We start from the raw sequence: 25,692 nt of genomic DNA on the forward strand, positions 1-25,692 counted from the left end.
CTGAATTAAAACTTGTTTTATTCGATGTACTATAATTTCACACAATTAAAGACAATTAGTGTTTACAAGTTGAGGGCACAAAATTTTAATAACGAGACATACTTATATAAAGCTCCAAGAATACCATGGATGAGCAGAGCCCAGAAACAACTAGCTGACTTGGTAACATCCAGAGTTTCACAATCTTAAAATGGAAAAAAGTACATAACATCCGCAATCAAGTAAACGCTTCAGCCTGGTTAATAATATTAACCTTTAATAATCTATACATGAAAACTATATACACTAAACAAAATGCTCACTTGACAAAGAAAATGATTCATTTTCATTAACAAGGAGAACATGCACAATTCCCATTCTCCTTTTTTTTTGCAGTGGAAATTAAAGTCCCAAACAATGCAAAAAAAAAATTTATATATATGCAGAAGCATAATTTCACCACACATTCCATTACTGAACAAGATGTTTCATCCTCATGAAGAAATGACTGTTCTATAAAGTAGGTCTGAGTTTTGTGGTTCAACTTCAGGAGTTACCAAGAAATGTGAAAACTTTATCCCACTGAACAGAGAAAGGGGAAAAAAAACAAAACAAAACAAAAAAAAAAAAAAACCTGGGCCTGCCCAGATCTATGAGGAATGAAAAATAATATTTCATGTAAGTTAGTAATGCATACAGCACTCCCCCATCCGCATCCCTGTTAAGTTTCTGCCGTGCCTAAATAATGAAAGAATTACACAGGCGGTACAAAACGGCTACGTATACACCACTGTGGTACAAAGTACAGAGGGTTATCCATTCACTTCTCCACGTATGAAGCAATAGTTTGTGTTTGAGAGTTGGTCAGAGCAGCATTTTCCAAACATTCCAAACTTAATACTTGTTGATTCCAAAAATTCTCACCCCATGCAGCTGAGGCAACTTGGGGATCAGCACACTCAAAAGAGAAGCTGTGTTTACAATAAAGTGTGTTGGGTCATACTTTGTGTAGAAACTTGCAAGAAAATATCTGTGGTGGGGGGAGGAGAGAGAGAAAAATTAAAAATAAATAAATAAATCAATCAATTGGCTCTTGCGAATAAAGATGAGAAATCCAAAACAATGCTGGTGATAAACTCAGCTACGACTGTAGTGAAAGGTGCATTCAAATCATGAAATACTTACAAAATGATAGGAGAGATGGTGAAGAACTTTCTGGACGAAGTGAACTGTACGCCATAATCCAACTGTTCCCAATGTGTCAACAATCTGGCTTTACCCTGGTCTGGCGTCTCAAACGGAGTCCCTTTAACGGCGTGCATAAACACATACATTCCCTATAAAGTAAGAAAAGATCATAAAAAAAAAAAAACGTTGCTGAAAACAGCATTCATGAAAACACAATGACAATGAATACTAGTTCATTCTTTAGGATCTTCTGATTTACACCAGCGTAACCTTGTCCAAGGGTGCTCGGAGTGGAAAGAAGCCTGTGTGTTAACAGGACTAGTGATGCTGGGCCAGTGACCTTGTTCCTTTTTTCAAGGCAACATGACGCATACGTACCAAGGAAGCACTTATCGTTCAAACACCAGCTGGATTTAGGTGATCCGACGCGTACATAACAAAAGCGTATACGAAGGACTGGGTCAAGGGAACATGTGTATAAAACAGCTGGCAAGGCAAATTGCCGGTTAGGAAGGCTCTTACAAAATTGTGTATAACGTTCGTAAGGGTCCACACGACTGGAACACTGAAGAAAGGAATGCTCAGCAGTACAATGTGCAGCATTCCCACACCCAGAGCATATGTGAGCCAAATCCCTCGGCTGTTCATAACCCGCGTGTTGGGGTTCACTTCGCTGTGGGCGACGCCAACGTTCATCCTGCTGCTGTCTGTGGGGGGAGAAATTGGAAAAACAACAACAAACAAGAATTTAAAGTGATGCTTGAGTTTCAGACCGTTAGAACTGGGGGTGTGTATTGCCATAAATAATTCAGACAAAACGTAACTCAGAACTGAATTTTGAGCTAAATTTGTATACAGTCATTTGACGTCTCTGTATCAATACAGCATAAAATAATCGCGACATTTACAGCATTCACCAGACGCCCTTATCCAGAGCAAATTACAAATCAGTAGTTACAGGGACAGTCCCCCCCTGGAGACACAATGGTAAGTAAGTGGGATTTGAACCTGGGTCTTCTGGTTCACAGGCGAGTGTTACTCCCTTAGGCTACTACTACAACATATTGTTGTATCAATATTTTCGAACTGCCCTAGCTACAAACAAAAAAAAAAATGCGAGGCCTATTTAGATCCCAAAGATTCCACAGACCCCCCCCCCCAAAAAAAAAAGTTCAAAGTTCGCTAGACGAACGTTACAACACATGAGGATCTTGTAAACAATTCAAAGTTCAAGGCCACATAACAGGACCGCTGTCTGTTCAGTCTGCGTTAAAGATGCTCTATAAGTAGCAAGCAACTGAACTACTTGTTTGCACTTGATTATTAACGAGCATGACTGGACACGACGCCGACTGTTTTGCGAAGGTTCGCCAATGGTTTTCCTTTCGAAACGTTCCGAATCCGACAAAAACACCTCCGTGCTGCGGCGCGTACGACTTTATTCGATCGGACACGCTGGAACTACACGGCTTAACCCAGACAGTTGACGAAACAGCGGAACTCGCGGCGCGGACAACACAACCGCAACGCTAATCTAACCTGAATCGAACGTTGAGCCGGATGAGCTGCACCTTCTTGCGGGACTGATCCCCGATGCAGGCTGGGCGACTCGCAGACGCGTCAACAAGGCGCGCAAGGCGTTTACCATCGAGCCGCGCACGGCTAACGCGTCGACTGGCCGCGCAACGCACGAAGTTGCGCGCAGGTGCGAGTCCCCGTTAGCCGTTAGCCAACTAGCACACATCAGACGGAGAAACTAGTGCAGCGCCACCAGTTGCTACGGGAATCCCGCCTGGCGCAGATACAGGTCACGGAGGGGGGGGGGGTGCGGGCAGAAACGGACCGAGGGCGTCAAATAAACAGTGACCTTACCGAGACGCCCTTTGTGGGAGTTTGTGCTCAGACGCAGGCCGCTGGACTGCTGCAGTACGACGGACGGACGGGCGGCCGCCACCGAGCCCGCTTCTGCTGCGACTGACTCCAGACGGCCAGCTAGCTAGCTTTTCTTCAAGAAGCCACCGCGAGCGGAAGTGGGGCGGACACTGGGCATGACGGACACGTCCTCCAACAAATCCGTGATCGGGTGGCGCGTTCGTGTCGAGGACGGGACAAGATGACTGGTCGGTGGGCATGCCGGTCTCTTTGTTAAGCCAATCACCAACGCGCCCTTCATTACGTCACATTCCAAGCCACCAATCAGCATACAGCTTCAGGCTTCGCGCTAAAGGCGCACGTTTGCTCGGTGCTTTACCTTGGTGGTGCTGATATCGCTGTTCGGTGAAGTTTGGTGGTTGATCTCGAAGTTATTTGCAGAAGAAAGGTAAGTTAGTTCTCTATAGGTGTTCCTTCGCCCGTCGTTCAAAGTCAAGAAGCGTTTGACGTGAAAAACGTCAATTATGACTGCTAGCATGCTTCAGGTTTACCTGTTGTAAGACGTGTACATTAAGACGTCATAACAGACATAAACGTGCACATGTGCTTTAATGATGCTTACAACTTGTGTCACTTGAAGCTTGAAGATCGTGCTGTGTTGGTTTTTCAGGGGGCTCAAGCATGAAGCACCTTCCTGCTGAGACAGTGCGCCTGCTCTCAAGCTCCCAGGTCATTAATTCAGTTGTGAATGTTGTGAAGGAGCTGCTGGAGAACTCGTTGGATGCAGGGTCCACAAGCATTGACGTAAAATTGGTATAAAAAAAAACCCTCAAAATCGCTGGTTTCTTGAAGAAGTCCAACACGGCTTTCCCATTTCGGTGTATGTACATGTTTTAATGAGTGTTTCCTTGTGTGTGTTTATTTAAGGAAAATTATGGGCTAGATCGTATCGAAGTGAGAGACAATGGCTCTGGGATTGAAGCCTCAGATGTGGCTGTGATGGCCGTGAAGCACTACACCTCCAAAATCTCCTGCCACGAGGACCTGGAAAGGTTGGAGACCTATGGCTTCAGAGGAGAGGCCCTTGGGTCAATATGTGCTGTGTCAGAGGTGATGGAGAACCCGGTCGTTTTATGTTTTCAAAGGCTGATGGGAACTTGGTTTGAGTAATTATCCTCGTGCTTTGACATCAGGTGTGTGTTACCACTAAGACTGGTGCTGATGATGTCAGTATTCAGTATACCCTGGATGTCACGGGACATATTGTCTCGCAGAGGCCCTCCCATCTTGGCCAAGGTTAGTGTTAGACATGCACTGTAAAACGTGCTCCACTTTTTGATTACCAGATTGTTTAACAAGACCATGAAACGTGCTGTATTAATAAAGTCTGATTGATTGATTGACCTTTGGCTGATTTATTTTTTCTTCAGGCACCACTGTATGTGCTCTGAAACTGTTTAAAAACCTCCCTGTGAGACGACAATACTATTCCAACACAAAGAAGTGCAAGGAGGAGATGAAGAAGGTACAAGACCTTCTGATGGCCTACGCTGTGGTGAAACCAGGGCTGAGAGTAACATTAACCCACAACAAGGTATGAAGATGGCTGGGAACTCTCCTGCTTATAATTTCAATCTCTTGGTTGAAGTACTTTGCTAATCTGTCTGGTTTGATTTAGGACCCAATTTCCACATCATTTTCATTTCAACGTAGCAACGTAACCCTAACCCTTTCTCCTGGATTTACAAACAGTTAAACCAAACTTCTTGTTTACTGTATCTTAAACAAGTATCTTAGACAAAAGCTACCCAGCATGCAATTAACCCTTTAGCCACAAGGTGTCGCTGTATGTTTACAAATCCTTCTCACCCTGTTCAACTTAGTTAAGAGCGAAAACACCCCAGAACTCATCATGTCATTTAGGTTGTGCACAGTACATAACTTTATTCTTATGCCAGTTTAATGATCATGTGAATATGTATGTATATATTTACATATATTTAAATAATCATAGTCTGTAAGCATGATTAAATGCAGAGTGTTGTGAAGAAATATTCATATCAACAGCACCTGAGCAGAGTTTTTTCTGTTGTAAATCGCAGCTTTCCTTGAAAGTGGAGGGAACATGGGTAGCACGGGTACTCTCTCCCATGGCAAGCCTTCTATGCATGGGTACATTGTCAGAACCTGGGCCGGATGGGCCCACACAGATCCCTTTATTTACCAGGAGCTCATTGCCTATCTGGGCTTCCATGAATTCTGCTTCTCTCATGATCAAAACATGGTTTTGTTTATCGGTTAACTGGAAAAGAAGGATGCAACGGGAATAGAAGGTCTTTCCTGCTCATCTTTAGCTACAGTGGGTCTTTAGGCTGGGTAGGCCATTTGTTAAAGCATTCAGAAGGTGAGATGACCAAGCCAAGTGCTTATACTTTTAATTTAATTCATGTGTAGATCATCAGGAGAGCGGCATGCCTCCGTTTCATGGCATCAGCAGTTGCAACCGTATCCCGTATCACAAACTGTGCACTTCGCCACATCTTGGGTTTCATAGGTTCTCCAAAAGCTGTTTACTGGTGCGATCCCTTATCCTTCACCAAATTGTACACTTCATAGCCGAGCCATGTGCTATGGACTGCGTACCATGAGAAATCAACACCTAGGATATGCTTACAGATGGCAGAAGCGACGACAGGCGAACCCATGCATACGTTTCTGTGTGTAGTCTTTCACTTCATAGTTTCCACAATGAAAACAAGTTTTTTTGCATTGCTTATTGGTTGGAAAATATCCAGACTGTGGGTAAGTTGGGGGTAACTTGCTCAACCAGCATGCTGACTTACAAAATTAAAGGTGCAGTGTCTTATTTGTCTGCCATCCAAGTGGGCATGCAAAGCCGATCTTTGGTGGCTTGGACATGGGTGGTCAGTAGTGGCATTTTTTTTCTGAGCTTGTATCGACTGCAAGGTAATTGCCCATTGAGCGGTTGTGATCGGTGATTAATATCGGTTTGTGGGCATTTAATTCCACAGGTGGTCTTATTTTAGAATGGGAGGAAAGAACTTGACCCGTTTTACCATGTTGTTTCAGGCTGTGGTCTGGCAGAAGGCCAGGGTGTCGGATCACAGAGCGGCCCTCATGGCTGTGATCGGAGCGGCCTGCATGGCCAACTTGCTCCCCCTCCAGCATCGCCAGGAGCAACCAGAGGTCAGTCCAGTGCTGAGAGGAAAAAGCATGGGCATATTCATCATGTTTGGCAAGCGCCAGAGGAGTCAGAATTCCAGGAACTCGGAGCAGGCACCCCGAATTTACAGTAAACGATGTCAAAACCAATCTATTAAAGTGAGACAATTGTGATTTAATGGCACTTAATATTGGAACTGCCCCTCAGTCTTGACCATTCCGTTAGATGCCACCACTGTCCCTCGGCTGAATTGGCTCCAAGTGAGTCTATAGGTGAAGGTGTGAAATGCTTTATCTGGGAAGAAATGAAAAAAATTTATATCCCTGGACACTTGTCCGCTCGCTACGTTCAAGGAGCCGTGCAACAGTTTAATTCTTAATGGCCTTCCTCTCCCAAGAGTGCTGTTTCTCCTTTTCCCTGGAAGTGCATTCCACAGCGATTACTTTTACATGAGTGACTCAGCATTCTAGACCGGTTGCCCCCTCGAGCAGAGGTCTCACTGTTCCTCCGCCTGAAAACACCTTCCAAGGGTCCTTCTGGATTAGGAGCAGGGGGGTGGGGGGGTGGGCATCGCTTCACAGACTCAGCCAGAATTTTCTTGTCATCCCTGTGTGTATGGCACAGTGAGCCAAATGACACCAGAGACGAAGGGTGCAGAAATCAACATAAGAACATTGCATACATATCGGCTCCTGCTGATGTTATTTTTTTGGCTTTGATTGTTACAGGCAAGCATGAACAAATCAAAAGGGACAGAAAAACAGGTAATGCTGCAATGCAACCCCCCAGCTTGTCCTGTGCCACACAGCACGAGCATGGTGGCTGCACTGCGGCTTGCCTCGTGCCAATCTGCATTTAAAAAATGCCATTACATACAAAGTCATTGTTTGCATGGCAGTAAGTTACAGGAGGTACCTTGGATGGCAGAGCGGGACAGAGTCAGAGGGGCATGACAGTAGCGCTGGCTTAGGGCCACACCCCCAACTGAGCTGGCACCAATTATCCTTCCACAAGGCTCCGAAAGGGAGTCAGGCAGGGAACAAGCTCAGGGGTGTGAGTGCAAATGCTGGGCTGCAGAATTTGCTGCGTAGTGCCACATATGCCGCGCTGCATACGCTGTACAACAAAACATTTTTGGATCTTTTTTTCTCCCTCCACTGCCTATGAGTTTGAATAGAATACATTACAAAACAAATGAGAAATAGTCATTGTCAAAGGTAGAAATATCCTCCATTTTCAGTAGTTACGGTTGTGCTGATATTGGTAGGTTAAGTGTTATTTTGCTGAGGTAACTCTATTAGTCAGTGACAGACTTGCATTAGTGACATTTCATTGGAAAATTCCTCTGTGCATGTGTGCAGATATTCAGTCATTAACAGACATGAACAGTGTTTGGATGGGATTTTTTATTCATCTAATGGAAAAAACTACCGTTTTCTATCAAAAGAAAGGACATTTCAAAATTAGCGTAATAGTGCAGTGAACGTTTGCGAACGTAATGTGAACGTTTACATTTTTAAATTCCATTACAAAAATATAGATTTTTTTAAGTGTTCTAATATGTATCAGCAGTCTGCCATATGGTTGCGTTGTGTATAACTACACCCATACACCATACAGCCGTATATGATCGATGTCAGGTCTGGCTGGTGTTCCTTAAAGCACTATGCCAGGTGAGGAAGCGTTGCTGTCCCAAATTTACAATTTTTCAGTGATTCTAGGAATCTCCTAAGTCCCACCCTGAGATGCTAATTTATGGCTTGGTATTTTATGTCGGGAGACGTCTGCTGGAGTAATCAGTCATTAGGCTGTGCAATGCTCACTCATCAGGTTGGACACAATGCCAAAACATGGCTCCCCCACCCCACCTCATGGAGGTGACACGTGAGTCTGCTCCTCAGCCGCAGTGGGGTGCACACTGTCACATAGGGGTCAATAGGAAAAGGTGCTCTTCACATCAGGTTTGAGGTGTCTGTTTCATTAAAGTGGGTCATCCTGCAGATTCCTTCATCCTGCAGATTCCACTCCTGCCGTTCCCACCACAGCAGATCAGCCTGGTCTGGCCGTCCACACAGTTTACCTGGCAGAAGTTTTACGTGGAATACGTTTCCTGACACAACTTTCCCCATTAACCTGGGCTTAGGACCGGCGCAGAGAAAAACTGCCACATACATTGCAAGTGGCTGGGTTTTCTGTTTACCTCACTAAAAATGTAAAAAAAAAAAAAAAAAAAACACAAAAAAAACCCAGCATTACAGTAACTGATTTTTTACACAGTATATAAGACGGCACATTTATTTATTTAATACATACAGCACATGTAATATATAAAAAAAATACTTTTCTGCTGTTAGGTGTATGTGTGTGTGTATGTGTGTGTAGATATATTTATACACACACCCACACACCCACTTGAGGCCAAAGTTATTAGCCACCCCTTATGAAATTAAACAAAATCTTGGTTTTGGTATCCTTGAGGAATATATATATTTAGATCTGATTTCAGAATCCCTTTGTGCCAGTGTAGTGTCGATTAGGCTTCATTTACAGCCTCCTTTTCAAATATGGCATCAAATGCAACAGGGTAATTGACTTATGCTGTAATGGCAAAAGGTACATCATTTAAATGGGTACTGTAAAATCACGGTAGCAGTAATTGCAAGGTTTGTTAAAAGACTCCCAGTTAAAATGACCCTTTTGCTGACAGACCGCTGGCCTTTTTGTGCTGAAGGTCCACGGAGCAGAGTTGTAATTTTGAGTTTGGTAGCATTCTGATAGGTCACTTGTGTTTACAGCAGTCTGGCAGCAGCAACTGTTTTCATTGCAGATATTAGCATCTTGGCAACTGCATGGTTTGGAGATGATAAATGTGTTCTGATTGTGCATTGAGAATTTAATTATGCCCACACTGAGCAAACAAAGTGTAAAAATCTCATTTGCGTCGTAATGTGGAGTGGCCATGCCTTGCCTTACGGAGGAGGGAATCAGACCTGACCAGGTTCAAATATCATGTGATCTGGTTTTTGGGTAGATCATCTGAATCAACCTTTAGGTGAATATAATAAAAAGTAATTTGCTCCAATTTTGGTTTTATTTTTCAATAACTGTAAGGCCTGCAGGTCTGTGTGTTAATAAAACAGACCAGATCATCTCCCCATCAATACACTTTTGTACATCATAGTTTTAATTATAATGTCATAGTTTAAATCTGAATTGTCTACATTTTTAATAGTTTAACATTTGAATCAATTTTACAGCACAAAAAAATAATTAATAAAGTGCAAGCACAGTACACGGTGACACAACGAAGTGTGTCCTCTGCTTTAAACTATCACCCTTGGTGAGCAGTGGGCAGCCATGCTCAGCTTATGCTCAGCTTTGCTCAGTGGCACCTTTGCTGTTCGAGTCTTCTTCCTTACCCGCTAGGCCACCACTGCCCCTTACAGAAGAAAAAAAATAATGAAACTGATATTTCTGTTAGCCTTTATGCTTTATTTAACAGACAACAAAAGTGGTACTGTTTCATTATGCTAGTCTCATATGTTGTTCTCTCTCAGTCACACACTCATCCTATTAAACTCATATCCAGTTTATAGCATATAATTTGCAGGCCTTATAAAAATGCAAGCTGATCATTACATTTAGTCACTCAGCTGTAAGCTGTGATTGGCTGTGGTTGTCTTTCATTGTTCAACATATTGGGTGGGATGATGGATCTGCAGGTGGGTTTATAGACTGTTGATCAAGTTTGACAGATCGTTTAATTTCACTGTAGCCATGTACATTTTGTGTATTTCCCAAAAAATCTTTTGAATAACACAATTCATACACAATTTTGAAGTCGTAATACCAAGCTAATTGAATTTTTGTTATTTTTCTTTAACAGATAACCATCCAGGGGTATTTTCCCAAACCAGGATGTGATTATACCTCATCTAGTTCAAGTAGCCCAGACAAAACATTTGTCTTTGTGAATGATCGGCCAGTTCATCATAAAGACATTTTAAAGGTATTTGTTTCTGTACAATGTAAACTTTTAAACGCTAGATTTAGGGTTTATTGAAATAAATTCCTCTAAATGTAGTTTCAGATTGGATGCATGATTCATACCCATTCTGGAAGCATTTACCGGAAGCATTCTGCATGCAGTCAGAACAAAACACTGAAAATATGTAGCTAAGAGTTGCCAAATGCCATTCTGTCATACAGCTGGTGAGGCAGTTCTGTAGTGAGGACCCCTCCTGCCGTCGCTACCCGACCATGATGATGAACATCATCATACCTCCCTCCACAGTTGATGTTAATGTCACTCCTGACAAAACTCAAGTGATGCTCCACTACAAGGTGACAAAGACGTTCTGACTTCCAGAGGTTATGGTTAATGGAGATGATTTTTTATGTGGGACGTAGGGAAATCAGCATAATGCATGTGTGTTTTATTCAGTTCTTAATTGTCTCTCTGTACTTGGTAGAGTAATGTAGGTTGACTCTTGTTCGTGGGTCTTAGGAAGCTGTGCTGTCTGCGGTGGAGGCCATGCTGGTTTCACTCTATGGAGCTGCTGCCAAAGAGGCGTCACCTTCTGCGACTGGTCAGGTGCATAAGGAACCTGCTGCTGAAGGATGTTCTGAGGGCATCATCCCAGACCACCAGAATGTGCCTCAAATCTCATTGAAGCCCTCTGATGCAGAACCATTGGAAACCTCTGAAAACACCTCAGCAAGCGCTTGCGATGCAGCAGGCGATGCATCTCTAAATCAGACTGTCAGTTCCTCGTCTTCCTCTGAGGACTGGATCATAAATAAAAGTTTGATGGACTATGAGCATGTGGACTTTTCTTTACTTGAAGATGACGTTGTCAGTCAGGAGAACGCAAAGTGTCTAGAAGACCAGGAACCGAATGAGCTCTCAGCTGAGAGCTGGAGTGCGGGTCAAGCGTTGAAAAACCCCGTCACTGGAGACTGCTTAGAGCCCGTGAAGCTGCATGTGCCAACCACGGCAGGAGATGCTGGAGGAGTCGAGAAGAGTAAGAGGAGTCCGCTCAAGAAGCCGGCAAACGTCATCGTGGAGAAAATGGCCAAACTCACAGCCTATGACCTGATCAGCAACCGCTCCGTGCGTCAGCCCTTGTCAGCCTGCGCCTTGTTCGAACAGGAGACCAGAGCAGCGATCCTTCAGGAGGACCCAAGGGTCAGTCTGCAGGATGTCACCACTGCTGCGAAAGAGAGATGGGAAAGCCTGGGGGAGGAAGACCGAAAGAAGTGAGTTTCCAGACTTCATCTTCTAAACAGCAGTTTCCATTTGTTGTGATTCATTTGGTTTAAAAAAAAAAAGGAAAAATAGATCCGCCACGTCCATGTGTAAATTATGGCGTGGAAAATCTGCTTGGCCTGTCCATGTTGCTACCCAGAAGGAGAATACTTGATTTTCTGTATTTTTCCAGATAAGTGCGTGTGATAACTTTGCTAGAGATGTCAATATGTTCCACTGTCAAAGACATTTTTAAACTTAATATGTTAGCAAGGGGTAATATATATATTATATATATATATATATTCATTTAATACACTTGCCATTTCAGTGACATTTAACTTAACGTTTATAGATCAGTAAAAATCATAGACGTCATTAGGATTTTTATTTATTTTCTTGCTAGCACTAATCATGGAACACGATCATTGTTCCGCACCCATCGTAAATTCTTAACATCATTGCATAATGTTTTATGGTCATTTGAAGGGCAAAGCGTCAGGTTTGCTTGAGACGCGCGGGATAGTTATGGATGAGCGTATGGAAAAAGGCATCTGTTTAGAATTCACTTGCATGTTACTGATGTCTTAAACAAGAAATCAGGCCCAGCAAATATTCCGCTGCCGTTGACGCTACCCTTCTGCGCCTATACATGAAGGTAGCGTGAGTGAAGTTTAAAGGTTGGGTAATTGCAGTGATTTAAAGGTCAGGAAAATGCTGCTGATTTAGCAGGTCTCCCCTCTCCGTGCTGCGAAACGTGTGGGGTGGTGAGGTACAGCACTGAAAAAGTGGCAAACGTCCAGATGAACTTGGGTCCCTTCCAAAGTACCTGCGCCAAGGGATTGTTTCGTTGTTAATGTGTGGTTTATGGGTTCTTGATCCTTGTTATTGAATCCAGGCTCGCGGTGATAAACTGGCCCTCTTCACGTGGGAGCAACGAAGCGTGCCCGCCTGACCTTGTCCTGGGATCAGAGGGCAGCATCTGCATCTGCTCTGCATAACCTGCTGCCATCATAGGCATTGCTGTTATACAGGGCAAGTTACAGTCTCCATCCACAAATTCAGCATCTGTGTATTGCCAAATGATTTGATGATTGGCAGCACTGCCCTGCCCGCCCTCCCCGCGGGCATCAGTGAACCTGTGGTTTTGTAGGGGTGGTAGTAGCCTAGTGGGTAACACACTCGCCTACGAACCAGAAGACCCAGGTTCACATCTCACTTACTACCATTGTGTCCCTGAGCAAGACACTTAACCCTGAGTGTCTCCAGGGGGGGGACTGTCCCCTGTAACTACTGATTGTAAGCCGCTCTGGATAAGGACGTCTGATAAATGCCATAAATGTAAATGTAAATGTAGCATTGCAACTAAATTCTCCATTAATTAGTAGCTGGCTCGGACCTTGTGCGTGTGGGGAGTTTGCATGCTCTCCCCATGTTGGTGTGGGTTTGCTCCGGGTTCTCTGGTTTGGTTGAACTGTGACCTCCGCGCGCCATGATGTACTTTCGTGCGACCAATAGAGTTGAAGCGGGCTAGTGTCTGGCCTGCCGCTTCGAAACACACACACACACACACACACGAAGTGGGAATGGAGAAAAAGCTGTTCTCTTGAGCGTTCAGAGATCTACAACATGACATTATCATCTTAAAGAGAGTTTAGAAAATCACACAGTTTTTTTGAGCTGAGCCCAGTGGCAACTCGCACAGTGCATGCCGTGTTCGGCCTGAAAGCGGCTTTAGATTTGCTCCAATATCTGATTATTTATCTTTTGTACTCATGTATATATCTTCAGTATTTTTTTTGTTTGACTTCAAATATATACCCATACATATTCACAATTGAACAACAATTTAACAAAATAAGACAAAGGTCACGACTCACAAACAATTAGCAAGACATCCCCAATAAAGGCGTGGTTCTGCAGGTGGTGACCACAGGCCACTTTTCTAATCCACTGTGCAGCACGTTTGCCAGAGGACACCAAGACTAGCAAATTCGCCACTGGCGCCCTGTGCTCTTCACAGAGGAAAGTCTGGAGACGCCATGGAGAACATTCTGCTGCCTGCAACATCATCCAGCATGACCGGTTTGGCAGTGGGTCAGTAATGGTGTGGGGTGGCATTTCTTTGGGGAGCTGCACAGCCCTCCGTGTGCTCGCCAGAGGTAGCCTGACTGCCATGAGGCACTGAGATGACATCCTCAGAGCCCTTGTGAGACCATACACTGGTGTGGTTGGCCCTGGGTTCCTCCTAATGCAAGACAATGCTGGACCTCATGTGGCTGGAGTGTGCAGTGCGCAGTCTGTGAAGGAGGAGCACAGGACAGACTCAAAGTCTGCAGTGTAGAACTGACTCAGTAGTTGAAGACTGCATTTCCTCAGTTGTCTCAGGAAGTGCATAACTCCACATGTGTTCATTCATAGTTTTGATGCCTTCAGTGAGAATCTACCAATGTACATGGTCTTAAAAATAAAGAAAACACATTGAATGAGAAGTTGTCCAAACTTTTGGCCTGTACTTTACATATTATTATTATTATTATATATTATATTGTAAAATACTTAGAACGAAGCTCCAATCTGCATTTTACAGGCAGAATAAACTGTGGTGGCCTAGCGGGTAAGGAAATGGACCCGTAATCAGAAGGTTCAAGTCCTGTCCTGAACCACCAAGGTGTCACTGAGCAAAGTGCCGTCCCCACACGCCTTTCATGGCTGCCCACTGCTCACCAAGGGTAATGGGTTAAAAGCAGGGGACATGGTGACGCATCTTTTTCACATTTTCACTTTCAGTGTTGAAGATACCTGAGTCTTAAATTACTCGATACACTGATGATCAAAAACAATTTGTGGATAATCATAGTGTGTCCAAGGTGACCTAAGTGAAATATAGCCCTGTGTTGCCACAATTTTTTTAACCAGCCAGTTTGGTGCTGTGAGGTGCGTATGAGTGCAGACTCTCGAAGCTCTGCAGTTCATCTCATGTAGTCATTCCCAACACCATGTTGCCTCCTTAATTAACTTTCAATACAATGGGCCAGGTCTAAATGAGCTGGGTTGAGCTGGAGTTTCATGCCATTGTTAATGTAGCGCTGAAGTCCGTGTCTGTATATGGTCTGTCTACATATGGGCATAGGCTTACAGAGTAATTGGTTACGAGAAAAGGCAGTGTGTCTTTGTAATAAATTAAGACTCACATCTGGAAAGTGTGTGTGGTTTTTTTTTCTGCAATATGACAAAAGAATTTATTAATCTAATTACAGATATGAGGAGAAGGCCAGGAAGGCCCTGAACAGCTATAACCTCCAGAAAAAGCAGGCCTCTGACACTGACCCCAGCACAACGGCAGGCAAGAAGCAACCGAAGGTGGACTCACCGCAAAGCAGGCCTCAAGGCCTGAAACGCAAGTCCAGCCAGCAGATGCTGGACAAGCTCTTTGCCCCTCAGCCCCTGAAGAAGAGCGCTCCTGCAAAGCTCTCCAGATCCTTGCCATTCAGCATGGCTGCGCTCAGGCAGAGCCTGAAGCGCTTGTCTTGTCCGAGTCACGCAAGTCCGACGGGCATCAGGCTTATAAACCGCCTGTCTTCTCACGCTGCCTGGGTCGCTTTACGTGGTGGAGAGCTGATGTTGTTAAATCCATTCCGAGTGGAGGAGGCCTTGCTGTTTAAAAGACTCATGGAGAAAAATATACTTCCCACAGTGCGCCTGGAGACCCCTATACAGCTCACAGATGGGTAGTGTATCATTTAGGCACCTCACCTATCAACACAATGTGGTGTCAACTGGACTGTAGCTTTAAGCAGTATTATTCAATACAGTCCACAAAAAAATGAAATGCGAATTAAAAATTTGTCACAGGCAAAGTTAGCAAAAATAATCAAGTTAAAATATGATGCACTAGATACTAGTCTGAAAAATGCCAGTTTTATCGCTTCTGAAAATCGATCAACAGCCTTTTTTCAGCTACCTTGTCACAAAAACTAGAACATTTCTGAATTTTCAAATTGAATACATGTACAAATTCTTCAAGTATGTCATTTCACGGTGGCAATTTTATGATTTTGTTTCCAGGTTACTTGGTGGGTCAGAGTACACAGAAGTCCTGTGTGGCATGGAGAAGAGGTTACCTGAGCTCAGTGGTGACACTTACTTTTCTGACCCAAGACTGGTGGCAAATGGGTTCCAAGTTAAACTTTCTCCAGGTAAGATATCTATCTGCATGTCTGTCTGTCTGTCTGTCTGTCTATTTATTGAGTTGCTCCAGGGGGACTGTCCCTATAACTAATGATCATAAGTCACACGTTATGTGACAATGATTTTTCGTCCTCACCTTTTACTGCAGATTACTTTCAGCTTGAGAAAATGCCTTCCTCGATTCATGCTGTTTTAAAGATCTTAAGGATTGTCCAATTTGGTTTAACAAAGGTCGGGGTGTTGGACATCATTAATGCCAAAGTTCTCTAATAATTTAGAAATGTCAACATCATGGCTTGAATAACAGGATTAAGGTCAATTATTTCTGACTGAATTGCCATGCCGGTATTGGATTGGATTAACTGTAGTATTGGATAGAAAAATATTAGTTTGTTGTGGAATTTTCTGAAATATATCTGTTGTAACCAGTCTTGCTTGTGTATTGCAATGCAGGTTGTGCTGTATTTTTACATATTTTATTGGTACTTGCTTCATTGATTGGGGAAATTAACAATGTGCCAATAAAATGTGTCGAGTGACCTTTGTCCATCTCTGCTCTCAGGAACATGTGTGTTTTTGTGTGTGTGTTTTCTCTTTTTGACATTGTCTTGCAATTGTGTGCCATTACGTAAGATAATTGGTAATTGCTTCCAAACCCCTGGCCATGTTTTGGGAATTCTGCCCAGAGAAATTGTTCTGGATCCAGCAATTTGTTTAATGGCATTGCCCATTCCAAAACTGTTGTTCTCTCCTTTGGACACAACCCATTGTGCCATGAGATTCCATGACCTTATTCCTGTTCTTTTAGGAGGACGTGCAAGTCGCCCACATCTTGCTTCTTTTGAAAACACAGTGGTGCTGGTTCAGTTATAGGTCACCTTGGTTTACACTGGTGCTTTGCCATACGCTTTGCCACAGTGCACTGGTAAAGTCATTTTAAATTTCAATTGGCTTTGTTGTGCTTCATATCTGGTGTCCAGGGGGGCGTTATTAATTTGTTATTTCATTCGTTATTAAGTGTGCAGTGCCATTTAGTTGGCACTTTTTCTTTGGCAAGTAATCGTGTGAAAGGGCAAATAGTATGAATACTGGTGTATGAAATGATATTATGCAACATGGTGATGCAGCAATTGTTGACGTGGCCTCACACCTCCAAGGTTGTGAGTTTGAATCCCGGCTCGGACCTTTGCATTCTCTCCCCATGTTGGTGAGGGTTTCCTCCAGGTTCTCCAGTTTCCTTCCGGGGTCCTAAGGCATGTACACAAGGTAGATTGGTGACTCTAAATTGACTCTAAATCTATAGCTGTGAGTTTGTGTGAGTGGTGTGTGTGTGTTTGCATCCTCTGTTGGGCTGGCGCACAGAGCCTAATAACTTGGGATGGGCTCTGGCAGCTATGACTCTTAATAACAGGACTAACCAGTTAATGATAGCGAGTGAATGTATATTATATAAAATGTTATGTTATTAGATTTTATCACATTGTGGTCAATGTTTAAATATTTTAACTGTGTTAATTGCAGGAGTGTCTGTGATTAATCGCAATTAAATGCATTGTAGTGTGCAACATTCAGTAATAAATTCAAAATTCTTTCTTTCTTTCTATATCATTTCTATATCATTGTAACATTGTCAACTAAACACTGTACTATTGTCAACCACACACATGCACGCTAAATGGGGGTAACCGGATTTGAGATGGCGAAATCTCACCATTCCGTTTCCATTTTTCTGTCCACCATTTGTTTTTTGTTCTGGTTTGTAAAGACACCATCCCAAGCCAGTACTGATTAAAACAACCCTGCTGTGACACAAGGTTTATAGGTATGTGTATTCAGAGCCAGACTTATAAAAATAATAAAACTACAATAAAAAGATGCATTAATGAAAAATAAACGAATCGTTGGCATTAATAATGTGCATGTGGATTAAGTAATTATTCACAACATTGTACTGGACCGTATCCATTTAAATATACAGCATTTATCAGACCCCCTTATCCAGGGCGACTTACAAATCAGTAGTTACAGGGACAGTCTCCCCCTGGAGACACTCAGGGTTAAGTGTCTTGCTCAGGGACACAATGGTAGTAAGTGGGATTTGAACCTGGGTCTTCTGGTTCATAGGCGAGTGTGTTACCCACTAGGCTACTACCACCCATTATTGTCAGCATCCTTAATATGGAAGAAGAAAAACACTTGATGGTGTGTGTTACCAAATTAAACTGACAAAGATTTTTTCACCAGTTTAATTAAGCATGTTATTGCTGCACAACACAAAAGCATCCTGGCATGCCAGATGTCATGTTGTAGTCTGAATGCCAAAAAACACACCCAATGGTAATTGCAAAGCAAACTTTGTTGGATAATGATCCACATTGACAAATTATACACAAAATTGGAGAGAACAATACAATACATTGTTCATCATCTACATTATTAAAATGGATCTGTGTAGAACAAGAGGATAATTTTATGCGACAGAGAAAAAATCTGTATGTGAAAGAACCAGATTTTATTGACTTTCATAGGTTTTTATATTTAAAACAAGGTTTGCAATTATATGCAAGGTGCTGTCATGTGTAATGTCTGTAAATTATGTTGTACCAACTCCCTGTTTGTGTTGTCTGACAATTTTGTTATTATAATCTGTGGCATTTTTTCCAGCGATGACATTCCCATTGAGATCCATTCAGTCATTAATTTAACATCTGAAAACCTCTATCTACTTATATTTCCTTTCCAGCCTGTAAAGATATTGTAACAGTCATTTAGCGCTTAATTTGGTAGACGGTCTGTTTGACTTGGTTCCTGACCAAAGTGTAAATCAGAATATTTATTTATTATTCTTTCCTGGAGATAGTTGTATGTACCTGGAGTATATTAATCCTAGTGTGTTGCTTTCTTTGGCCAGGGACCCTGTCCACAGAGAGGCATATGGAACTGACAGGCATGGCCGACTGCATGCCTTTCTTCAGCGTTGCAGACCTGAGGGAAATTTTGGCGGCCATCAAGGACAGAAATGCTCAGACCGTGGAGAAGTGCAGACCCTTGAAAGTCACTCACTACCTTGAGGTAGAAAAAAAACGTCACTGTAGGATTATTTGACAAGAGTTATGAATTTAGCAGAGGGTTGAAATAAGAAGTTAATTTATAATGAATGATGTCTGACTGAATTTTAAGTTTATATTTGGATGATTATAATAATTGAATTTTAACCTTTAACCTTTTTTGTAAGGGGGAAGCAGTGCGGCTAGCTAGACAGTTACTTCTGAACCCATCCAGAGATGACGTCGAGGACACCGTGACACGCATGGAACAGCAGCTGAATGAGAGCAGTCAAACCTGCATCCATGGTCGGCCATTTTTTCACCCTTTAGTCAAAGTTCCTGAGAAAGACTGAAGAACTGGCATCTTTCATAAAACACCGTTCTCCCATTTCATTGCTATTGTCACATTATTTTCTACATGTAAAATGCTTAATGTATGAAATAATAAAAATTATATTTTACCAAGTTATGTCTCTACTTACAAAAATACAAAGAAAACCACACCAGGATGGCAAGGCTTGATTAAAGGAGGTGTGACCTATTACAAAAAATCTAGATTGTTCACACTTCACCTTTTAAACTACACCAATTAATAATAAGTTGTCTGTAGGGCCAATAGAGTTGCTTTTTTTGTTATCCACTGAACTAAAGTTTACGTCACTAATAAATAGTAAAAAAAAAATCCTGAAGCTGTATCTCCACATGGTTCTCCTCGTGCACCTGATGTGCGTTACTTAAACAGCAACTGCTGGGGTGTGCTTTAATCTAAACTTGTAAACTTGTACAAATATACTGAGAAATATGAAGTTACCGGTCGTGGCTGCATAAGTGGCCAAACTGAGCCAGTCAAATTACCAACATCAGAGCGATAATCAGTACAGTTCATAGGACTGGATCGTTTCTCTGGATAGCACAAAGACAGTATAAGTGGCTTATTGTTGGGGTGTGTTATGAAATAAAAAAGTGTTACGAATACAACATCCTCACAGACTTGGTAAAAAACGGGATGTTCCGCCTCAGCTGATGAGGTGAAAACAAGCGGGAATGCATTAAACGAGGTTTCAAGAACTCTGGATTTTATAAAAATGATGTGTTGAGGAGAATGATAGATGCTGCCGGAGAACTCGTTCCCTTCAGCCGGACCGGGTGAAGGTAGAGGGGACAACGAACGCCGCTACAGTAAATGCGGCATTTTGGCGTGAAACCTGCTGAGCTCCGTAAGAAGCGAAAGGCCGGAGCTCCTGGGCCGCGACCACGGTTTTGCACCTGCTGATAGCTGTGATTACTTGAACGGATGCCAACAATATCCTTATCTGCTGTAATCTCTGCGGCATGTGGCTCCATGTTGGCTAGTAAACGCCTGGACCGGACCCCGTGTGCTGAAATGTGGAATGATTCCGCTGTGAGAGAGCGAGCGAGCGAGGGAGTGCAGTGCGTTACGTGCATTGTTCAATGGCCAGGACAATCTATGGCTTTTTATTTTTTTTAAATAACAGATCCAGGTCACTTTATACACCAGTACCTGTGCCACATAAAATGTTAAAAGTACGTACAGTGACACATGATGTCCTGTTGCAATATTCAGAGGCTTACTAACTGTACTACTACTTTACAGGTTATAGGTCATATTAAAGGTCATATAGGTCTTGTTTAACATTTTTTTTTTTTTTAAATACTAAAGAACCATTTGCCGTTCTGTGTGTTCATGTAAACCACGTCTGTTGGGCATTATGCACGTTTATTTTTCGCTCCTGCAGTTTTCTCATCCGCAGTCCGAAAATGTATTCAGTCCACAGAGCATTTAGCCGGCGGGAGTATAAATATCAAGTGATTAAATAACTGGACCCACAGGAGGCGGCCATAATGAAGAGGCCGTCCTGTGCCAGCAGCATGGCCTAGTGTTTCAGCGGGAGGACGCAGAGCAGGCAGAGTTCTGGATCGGGTGGTGCTTCCTGGGAACGTCTCGGGGGGGTGGGCTTGTTTGGCCCATTTATGGTCTGGAGTGTTTGTGTGTGTGTGTGTGTGTGTGTGTGTGTTTGCTCTTAATCTATAAGTGATGCACACAGCATACAGCCAGAGTCAGTGAAACATTTCTTGTCAGAATGGTGTGTCACAGGACTTTGAATCCAATTTTTAAATGATCTTTATTATGACGGCCGTTTCTGTGGCATAAATGGTAACAGGTGGGCGTGTTTCAGATTTCCACCTTTACTCTTGTATGCGGCTGTCATTACTGAGCCAAAAATAGCCAGTGAGTGAATTTAATGCGTCATTTCATTTTGGATATGATGACTTTGTTAAATGAATCAAGTTACCGTAGGTGATGCCAGAGAGGTGTACGATTTCACCCACTCTTAATGCAGTGTACTAGAGTAAAGGATAAATGACAACATTCCCTGCCCCCAGTACTTTCATGCAATTAGTTAATACATACATTTTACAATAACTGCACTGAATGCATGACCTGACAGGCAATAGTAAGTTATGAAAAAAAGGCTTCTTTTTTTTTATTCTGCATGTTAAGAAGAAACTCAAAAGTCCATTTTTTTCATGACATCTGGTAAATTGAATCTTACATGACCTTACTTACTTACTGGTCACATGCTCAAAAGATGATCGTCAGTTAATCCCCACTAATCACCGCGATATTCTCTCTGGACCAGAGGCAGCACATATTGCCAGATTCTGCTGCCCTGGCTGTTATGGTAGTGCGAGGGGCGCACGTGGGCGCTGCTTAATTGAGGTCTCAAACAAGGGTCATGGAGGAATGGCTCCCAGGAGTAACGCAGGAGTGGCGCGCTTGCCTTCCTTTAGCCCAGGATCTGGCTCTTTATAGAATGTGCGCCCTGCGGCCATGTGAGAGCAGACCCCCGCCCACCCCATGAAAACCAAGACGTGCGCTGTGGTTTGACCTTTCCTTCTGCTAACTATAATATTATCATAAGATGAGCTATTGAGTTGCAGGTTCATCGTGCGGCGAAATTCATCGTGGTGTTGAGCGGGAGTCGTGGTTACATTCGGGATAACCTTACATATCTCACAGAGCAGTGTTCTTGTGAAATGCTCACGTCTCTGGAGGAGCGCTGGAGAAGCCTCTGGACTGTTCATCCATCCGGACGTCTTGCTCCAACTCCTAACTCACCTAAATCCATACCAAGTCCTAAACGATTTTCATTTCATTCACTGAGAGGGAGCACACTTAACACTAATTCTCGAAAATTAGCACTATGTCGGGGCTTTGACAGACTCAAATTTGTGGCTGCGGTGCAAATCTCTGAAGCATCTTGTACATCCAGGAACTATATGCAACTATCTGTCAGATGGCATTCATTCATTATTAAAGCCTGGAGCAGCTGGCACTCAGAGGGCGGGTATGCTGCCTTGCACGTCCATCTAGGACGGCGTGCCAAATGCCAATTCCAGCGGTCTAGCAGTAAAAGGGTGTACCGGGGGGTCATGAGTTACTGTACCGGTTTCACGAGTCAGCATTTACTGCAAGCAGCGCAGTCAACAGCAGGACAGATGTAGGCACTGGGAGAGCTTACAGTCCAGCGCCATTCAGATCCCGCTTAAATCTCCAGTTACTGAGGAAAAACGACGACTTTAAATACTGACATATGTGTAGTCACGTATCATTATTCATCAATTGTTAAATAACTAATATGTGTGCAGTTGTGCATGTCACGTGACAAGCTTATTAAAAAGATAAAGGGGACATGGCCCCAGCCACCGAAAGTACTAGAAATCATGCTGAAACTCATGCTGATTCCCATTTACACATGGTGGTCACGATGGAGACACTAATGCCAGGAACCATTTCAGTGTGCAAGTATCTTTATTTTCACATTTTCCATAAATGAATAGGCATATGATATTTTTATATTTTACACTATACTTCAAGGTCAAATCTAGCTGTGGCACAATCAGCATAGAAGATGCACCCACAATACTGGGAACAGTGTGCTGTACAGCCAGAATAATATTCAGTATTTACACTACATTTTCCAATAACGGCTATAATATAGTACAGCCCAAAATGCACTTGCTGATGTTATGTGTTTTCAACATTGCTAAGTAGTATGTTTTAAATTGAAAGAGCAGACACCGTCTGTTTTTAACAGCTCGCACCCCTGAAGACTCCTGCCTGAAGTGAAGCAGAATCCACTCTAGCTTCAGGTTTTCTACTCCGTGATGTCTGCGGTTTGACTTTGTGTCGAGGATATTATACCCAGACTAATTAACAAGAAATGGTTATGTGATGACAAAACCAAAGGTGCGAGTTGGCCTGGTGTCTGCCAGTGGGTTAATGTAACGGGGTGGAGGGGTAACTCTATTTAACAGGTGTTCCAGATGAGAGAACTTCATTCATCAATGCTTCTAGAATAATTATAATTTTGGAACCATCGTGTTCTGCACCGCCTGACCAGAGCAACAATACTGAACCCGGAACACTGGCGCAGGTGCTCCTTTAAACGAGGGAAAACAGGTTCGAGTAATCGGGAAGGGGGCGGGGCCTGCACTCAGTGCCCCGGGACCGGCAATCACGCCCAGCTCACACTGGGGCGGATGGTTACAACTAGTGCTTATTAAAGCGTTTAGAGCCAGTATGAATATAGTGCCCGTATTGTCACCTCCTGGATGGAACTAACCCTGTATCTGCATATGCCATCTGATCAGAGCCAATCAAAAATTACTGCCCAGTTTTGTTCAGTTCCTACAAAATAATTTACATTTTTATTATATTTATGTGTATCAATATAACAGCTATGTTACCGCCTGATCCGGCTGTCAAAGTGATACTGTGATGACACCAGAGGAGACAGGTTTTCATTTTTCCAAATCATCCAGATGTCCCCACTGAGAAGCATCTATTCTCCAACACTGTCAGTCATTGGCCCCCTGAGTCCCCGTGCTTTACTGCCCTGTCCATTCCTTTCACTGTTTTCTCTAGCTGAGTTATTAATGTACCTTGTAAATGAAGTGAAATATATAGAGAGTTGTTTTCAAACATTAATTTTTTTTTTGCTTAAAACGCGGCAGGCTACATGCAAAATTCCTTCTAAAATTTCATGTCTTAAACAGGACAGTCTCATCACCCCTGATCTTCCAGTAGCTTTACGATGTAATTTATCATATTTTTGTTTCCAGAGGGGTCGATAGACGTTTGGGAAAAGGAAACTGATTCCACCACTAAGTGCAAAAACAAGTGGTGTTGAGAGCAGGGCCCTGGTGTGGATGACACCGATAAATCCATCAGTGCTGATGATAGCCGGCCGTCAGCGGCTGCACATCTGCATCCTGTAGCCCCAGACTCATGTCTTTTATTGATTTTCATTGCTTTCTTTGGATATGGCGCATCTGCCGTCCAGCACACTCCTTCACCTGCTTCCTAAATCACGTCCCAAAAGATGTGCAGTGTTTAGTGATCAGCCTAAATTACAAAGCCTGACACTTCGTTGTTAGTTTAGAGCGGCCATTGTGCAATTATGTAGGCTTTGCGCAGATGGATCTGATAACTATGAGTTGTTCTGAGGCTCTTGTCAAATATCGATGTCACTTCCAATAGACGAACATGTTAAGGCAGCCCTGGAACGTCGCCACCCACCCGTCCCTCATCCCTGAATGTGGAGTGGATGTGGGAAATCCTGGACCGACGAGATGAGCTATGTGTTTCTCCACTGCTCCTCCTGGGCTCCCCCAAGGAAGCCACAGTGATCCCATTTTCTTGCAGCCACTTCCTCACCTGTCAGTGTCTGCTGTCCAGTGTCTGGCTACGGAGACACAGGAAGTTTCCCCGTGACAGATGTAACAGCACTCAGGCAGCGGCTGTTCCTGTTTATCAGACTTTAAGCTCACCTGGCAAGTCAAACAAATGGAACGAGTCGAACAAAAGAAGTGCAGTAACACAGCTGGGGTCCTTCATCACGATCCGAAGAAAACCTCACAGCTCCATTACTCAAGTAAAACTGTAGATACACTGAGATTTACCTACATTAGTCAGTGTTCTGACATTTTTTTAAAATTTATGCTTCAGAAACCTGCATCAATTTGCTCAAGTTACCTGATTAAATTAAATAAACCATCTCCAGCCACAAAGCCGTGGCAAATAGGGAGGGTATCTGGTGTAAAACCCTTGCCAGGTCATTTACTCTGGATTCACCCATGGCACTGGCGTAAATTACATCACCAATCAGAATCATTCAGATCTTTCAAATATCTCACACATGGACCTCAGATGTGGACAGAACCACTCTGGACCATTACCTTTAAAGTGTTATTATTCTTTTAGCATTTCGCATTAAAAAAAAAAATGTCATGCTTCAATGTCATGCTTCATATGGATAAATGTGTCTTTGGACTGTCATTTCTGGAGTTTCCATCAGTCTTATATTTATGAGTGCTGGATGTTCTAAAACATGTTACTGCCATGCTTAAAGGAAATTAATTCCAATTCACTCAGTTGCTAATTGACACTGACTCAAGTTCAAGGGTGAAAATGAAGATTCGCCCAGAAAGGAATGCGGAATCCTACTCTTGCCACAAACTACTTGTATTTTCTGCAACGCACGTTCCCGAGTGCATCCTAGAGCTCAATTGGAACGTAAGACTCGGGTTGTGCTCAGATTAAAAAAGGGTCTCTGATGGGAATTTGAAAATTCTGGGCCATAATGGGGAAAGCAGTGGTATTGTTCGGGGAATTCTAATCCCCCTGAGCCGCCTATTCACTTCTCTGCAAGTTCCACCTGGTAGTCATGGCTGCAGTCCAACTCACAGCAGGAAAGGAAGTGATTCTCACCAGCGCTCACTTCGCCCCCTTCTGGACGGAAGTGAAGGCTCCAGTAAGCTGTCGTTTTAATTAGCCACGCTGTCAAAACACAATTAGGCTCCGATCCTTTTTTGGTTAAAAAGCCGGGCCGCAGATCTCACAGCTCGCATTATTATCTGGGGGTAAACATCCCCCCAAAAACCTGTCGACCTTGGCA

General features: G+C 43.2%; 2 protein-coding genes across 3 annotated transcripts; one reads left to right on the forward strand and one right to left on the reverse strand.

Annotated features, from left to right (window-relative positions):
* Positions 1-61: 61 nt before the first annotated feature.
* Positions 62-3,197, reverse strand: ormdl1 (ORMDL sphingolipid biosynthesis regulator 1). Of its 2 annotated transcripts, none has more exons than XM_028991484.1 (4): positions 3,040-3,197; positions 1,690-1,874; positions 1,165-1,316; positions 62-1,009 (listed from the first exon to the last, which is right to left on the reverse strand). In XM_028991484.1, the coding sequence occupies exons 2-4, from the start codon at positions 1,861-1,863 to the stop codon at positions 874-876; spliced, it is 462 nt and encodes a 153-aa protein (XP_028847317.1). In that variant the 5' UTR covers positions 1,864-1,874; positions 3,040-3,197; the 3' UTR covers positions 62-873. The 2 variants fall into 2 exon arrangements, with proteins under 2 accessions (XP_028847317.1, XP_028847316.1); XM_028991483.1 differs by lacking the exon at positions 3,040-3,197 and adding an exon at positions 2,707-2,910.
* pms1 (PMS1 homolog 1, mismatch repair system component) lies at positions 2,450-19,174 on the forward strand. The gene is made up of 13 exons (XM_028991482.1): positions 2,450-3,487; positions 3,710-3,852; positions 3,967-4,149; positions 4,233-4,335; positions 4,470-4,633; positions 6,130-6,246; positions 10,110-10,232; positions 10,433-10,567; positions 10,731-11,482; positions 14,732-15,202; positions 15,540-15,670; positions 18,574-18,734; positions 18,898-19,174. Exons 2-13 carry the CDS (start codon positions 3,721-3,723, stop codon positions 19,060-19,062), a joined length of 2,637 nt encoding a protein of 878 aa, XP_028847315.1. The 5' UTR covers positions 2,450-3,487; positions 3,710-3,720; the 3' UTR covers positions 19,063-19,174.
* The last annotated feature ends 6,518 nt before the right edge of the window (positions 19,175-25,692 follow it).

This window comes from Denticeps clupeoides, chromosome 9, assembly GCF_900700375.1.
Source record: "Denticeps clupeoides chromosome 9, fDenClu1.1, whole genome shotgun sequence".
NCBI classification, from domain to species: domain Eukaryota; kingdom Metazoa; phylum Chordata; class Actinopteri; order Clupeiformes; family Denticipitidae; genus Denticeps; species Denticeps clupeoides.

Bases quoted from the DNA above. Each gene is read 5' to 3' on its own strand.
- ormdl1 (XM_028991483.1), bottom strand. From the start codon at position 2,815: ATGGTAAACGCCTTGCGCGCCTTGTTGACGCGTCTGCGAGTCGCCCAG. The intron at 1,317-1,689 runs GTAAGAGCCTTC...CTTACTTTATAG, and splicing joins CGAACGTTATACACAATTTT to GGAATGTATGTGTTTATGCA. The intron at 1,010-1,164 runs GTAAGTATTTCA...CCCCCACCACAG, and splicing joins ACCATCTCTCCTATCATTTT to ATATTTTCTTGCAAGTTTCT.
- pms1 (XM_028991482.1), top strand. From the start codon at position 3,721: ATGAAGCACCTTCCTGCTGAGACAGTGCGCCTGCTCTCAAGCTCCCAG. The intron at 4,150-4,232 runs GTGATGGAGAAC...CTTTGACATCAG, and splicing joins CAATATGTGCTGTGTCAGAG to GTGTGTGTTACCACTAAGAC. The intron at 18,735-18,897 runs GTAGAAAAAAAA...CTTTTTTGTAAG, and splicing joins AAGTCACTCACTACCTTGAG to GGGGAAGCAGTGCGGCTAGC.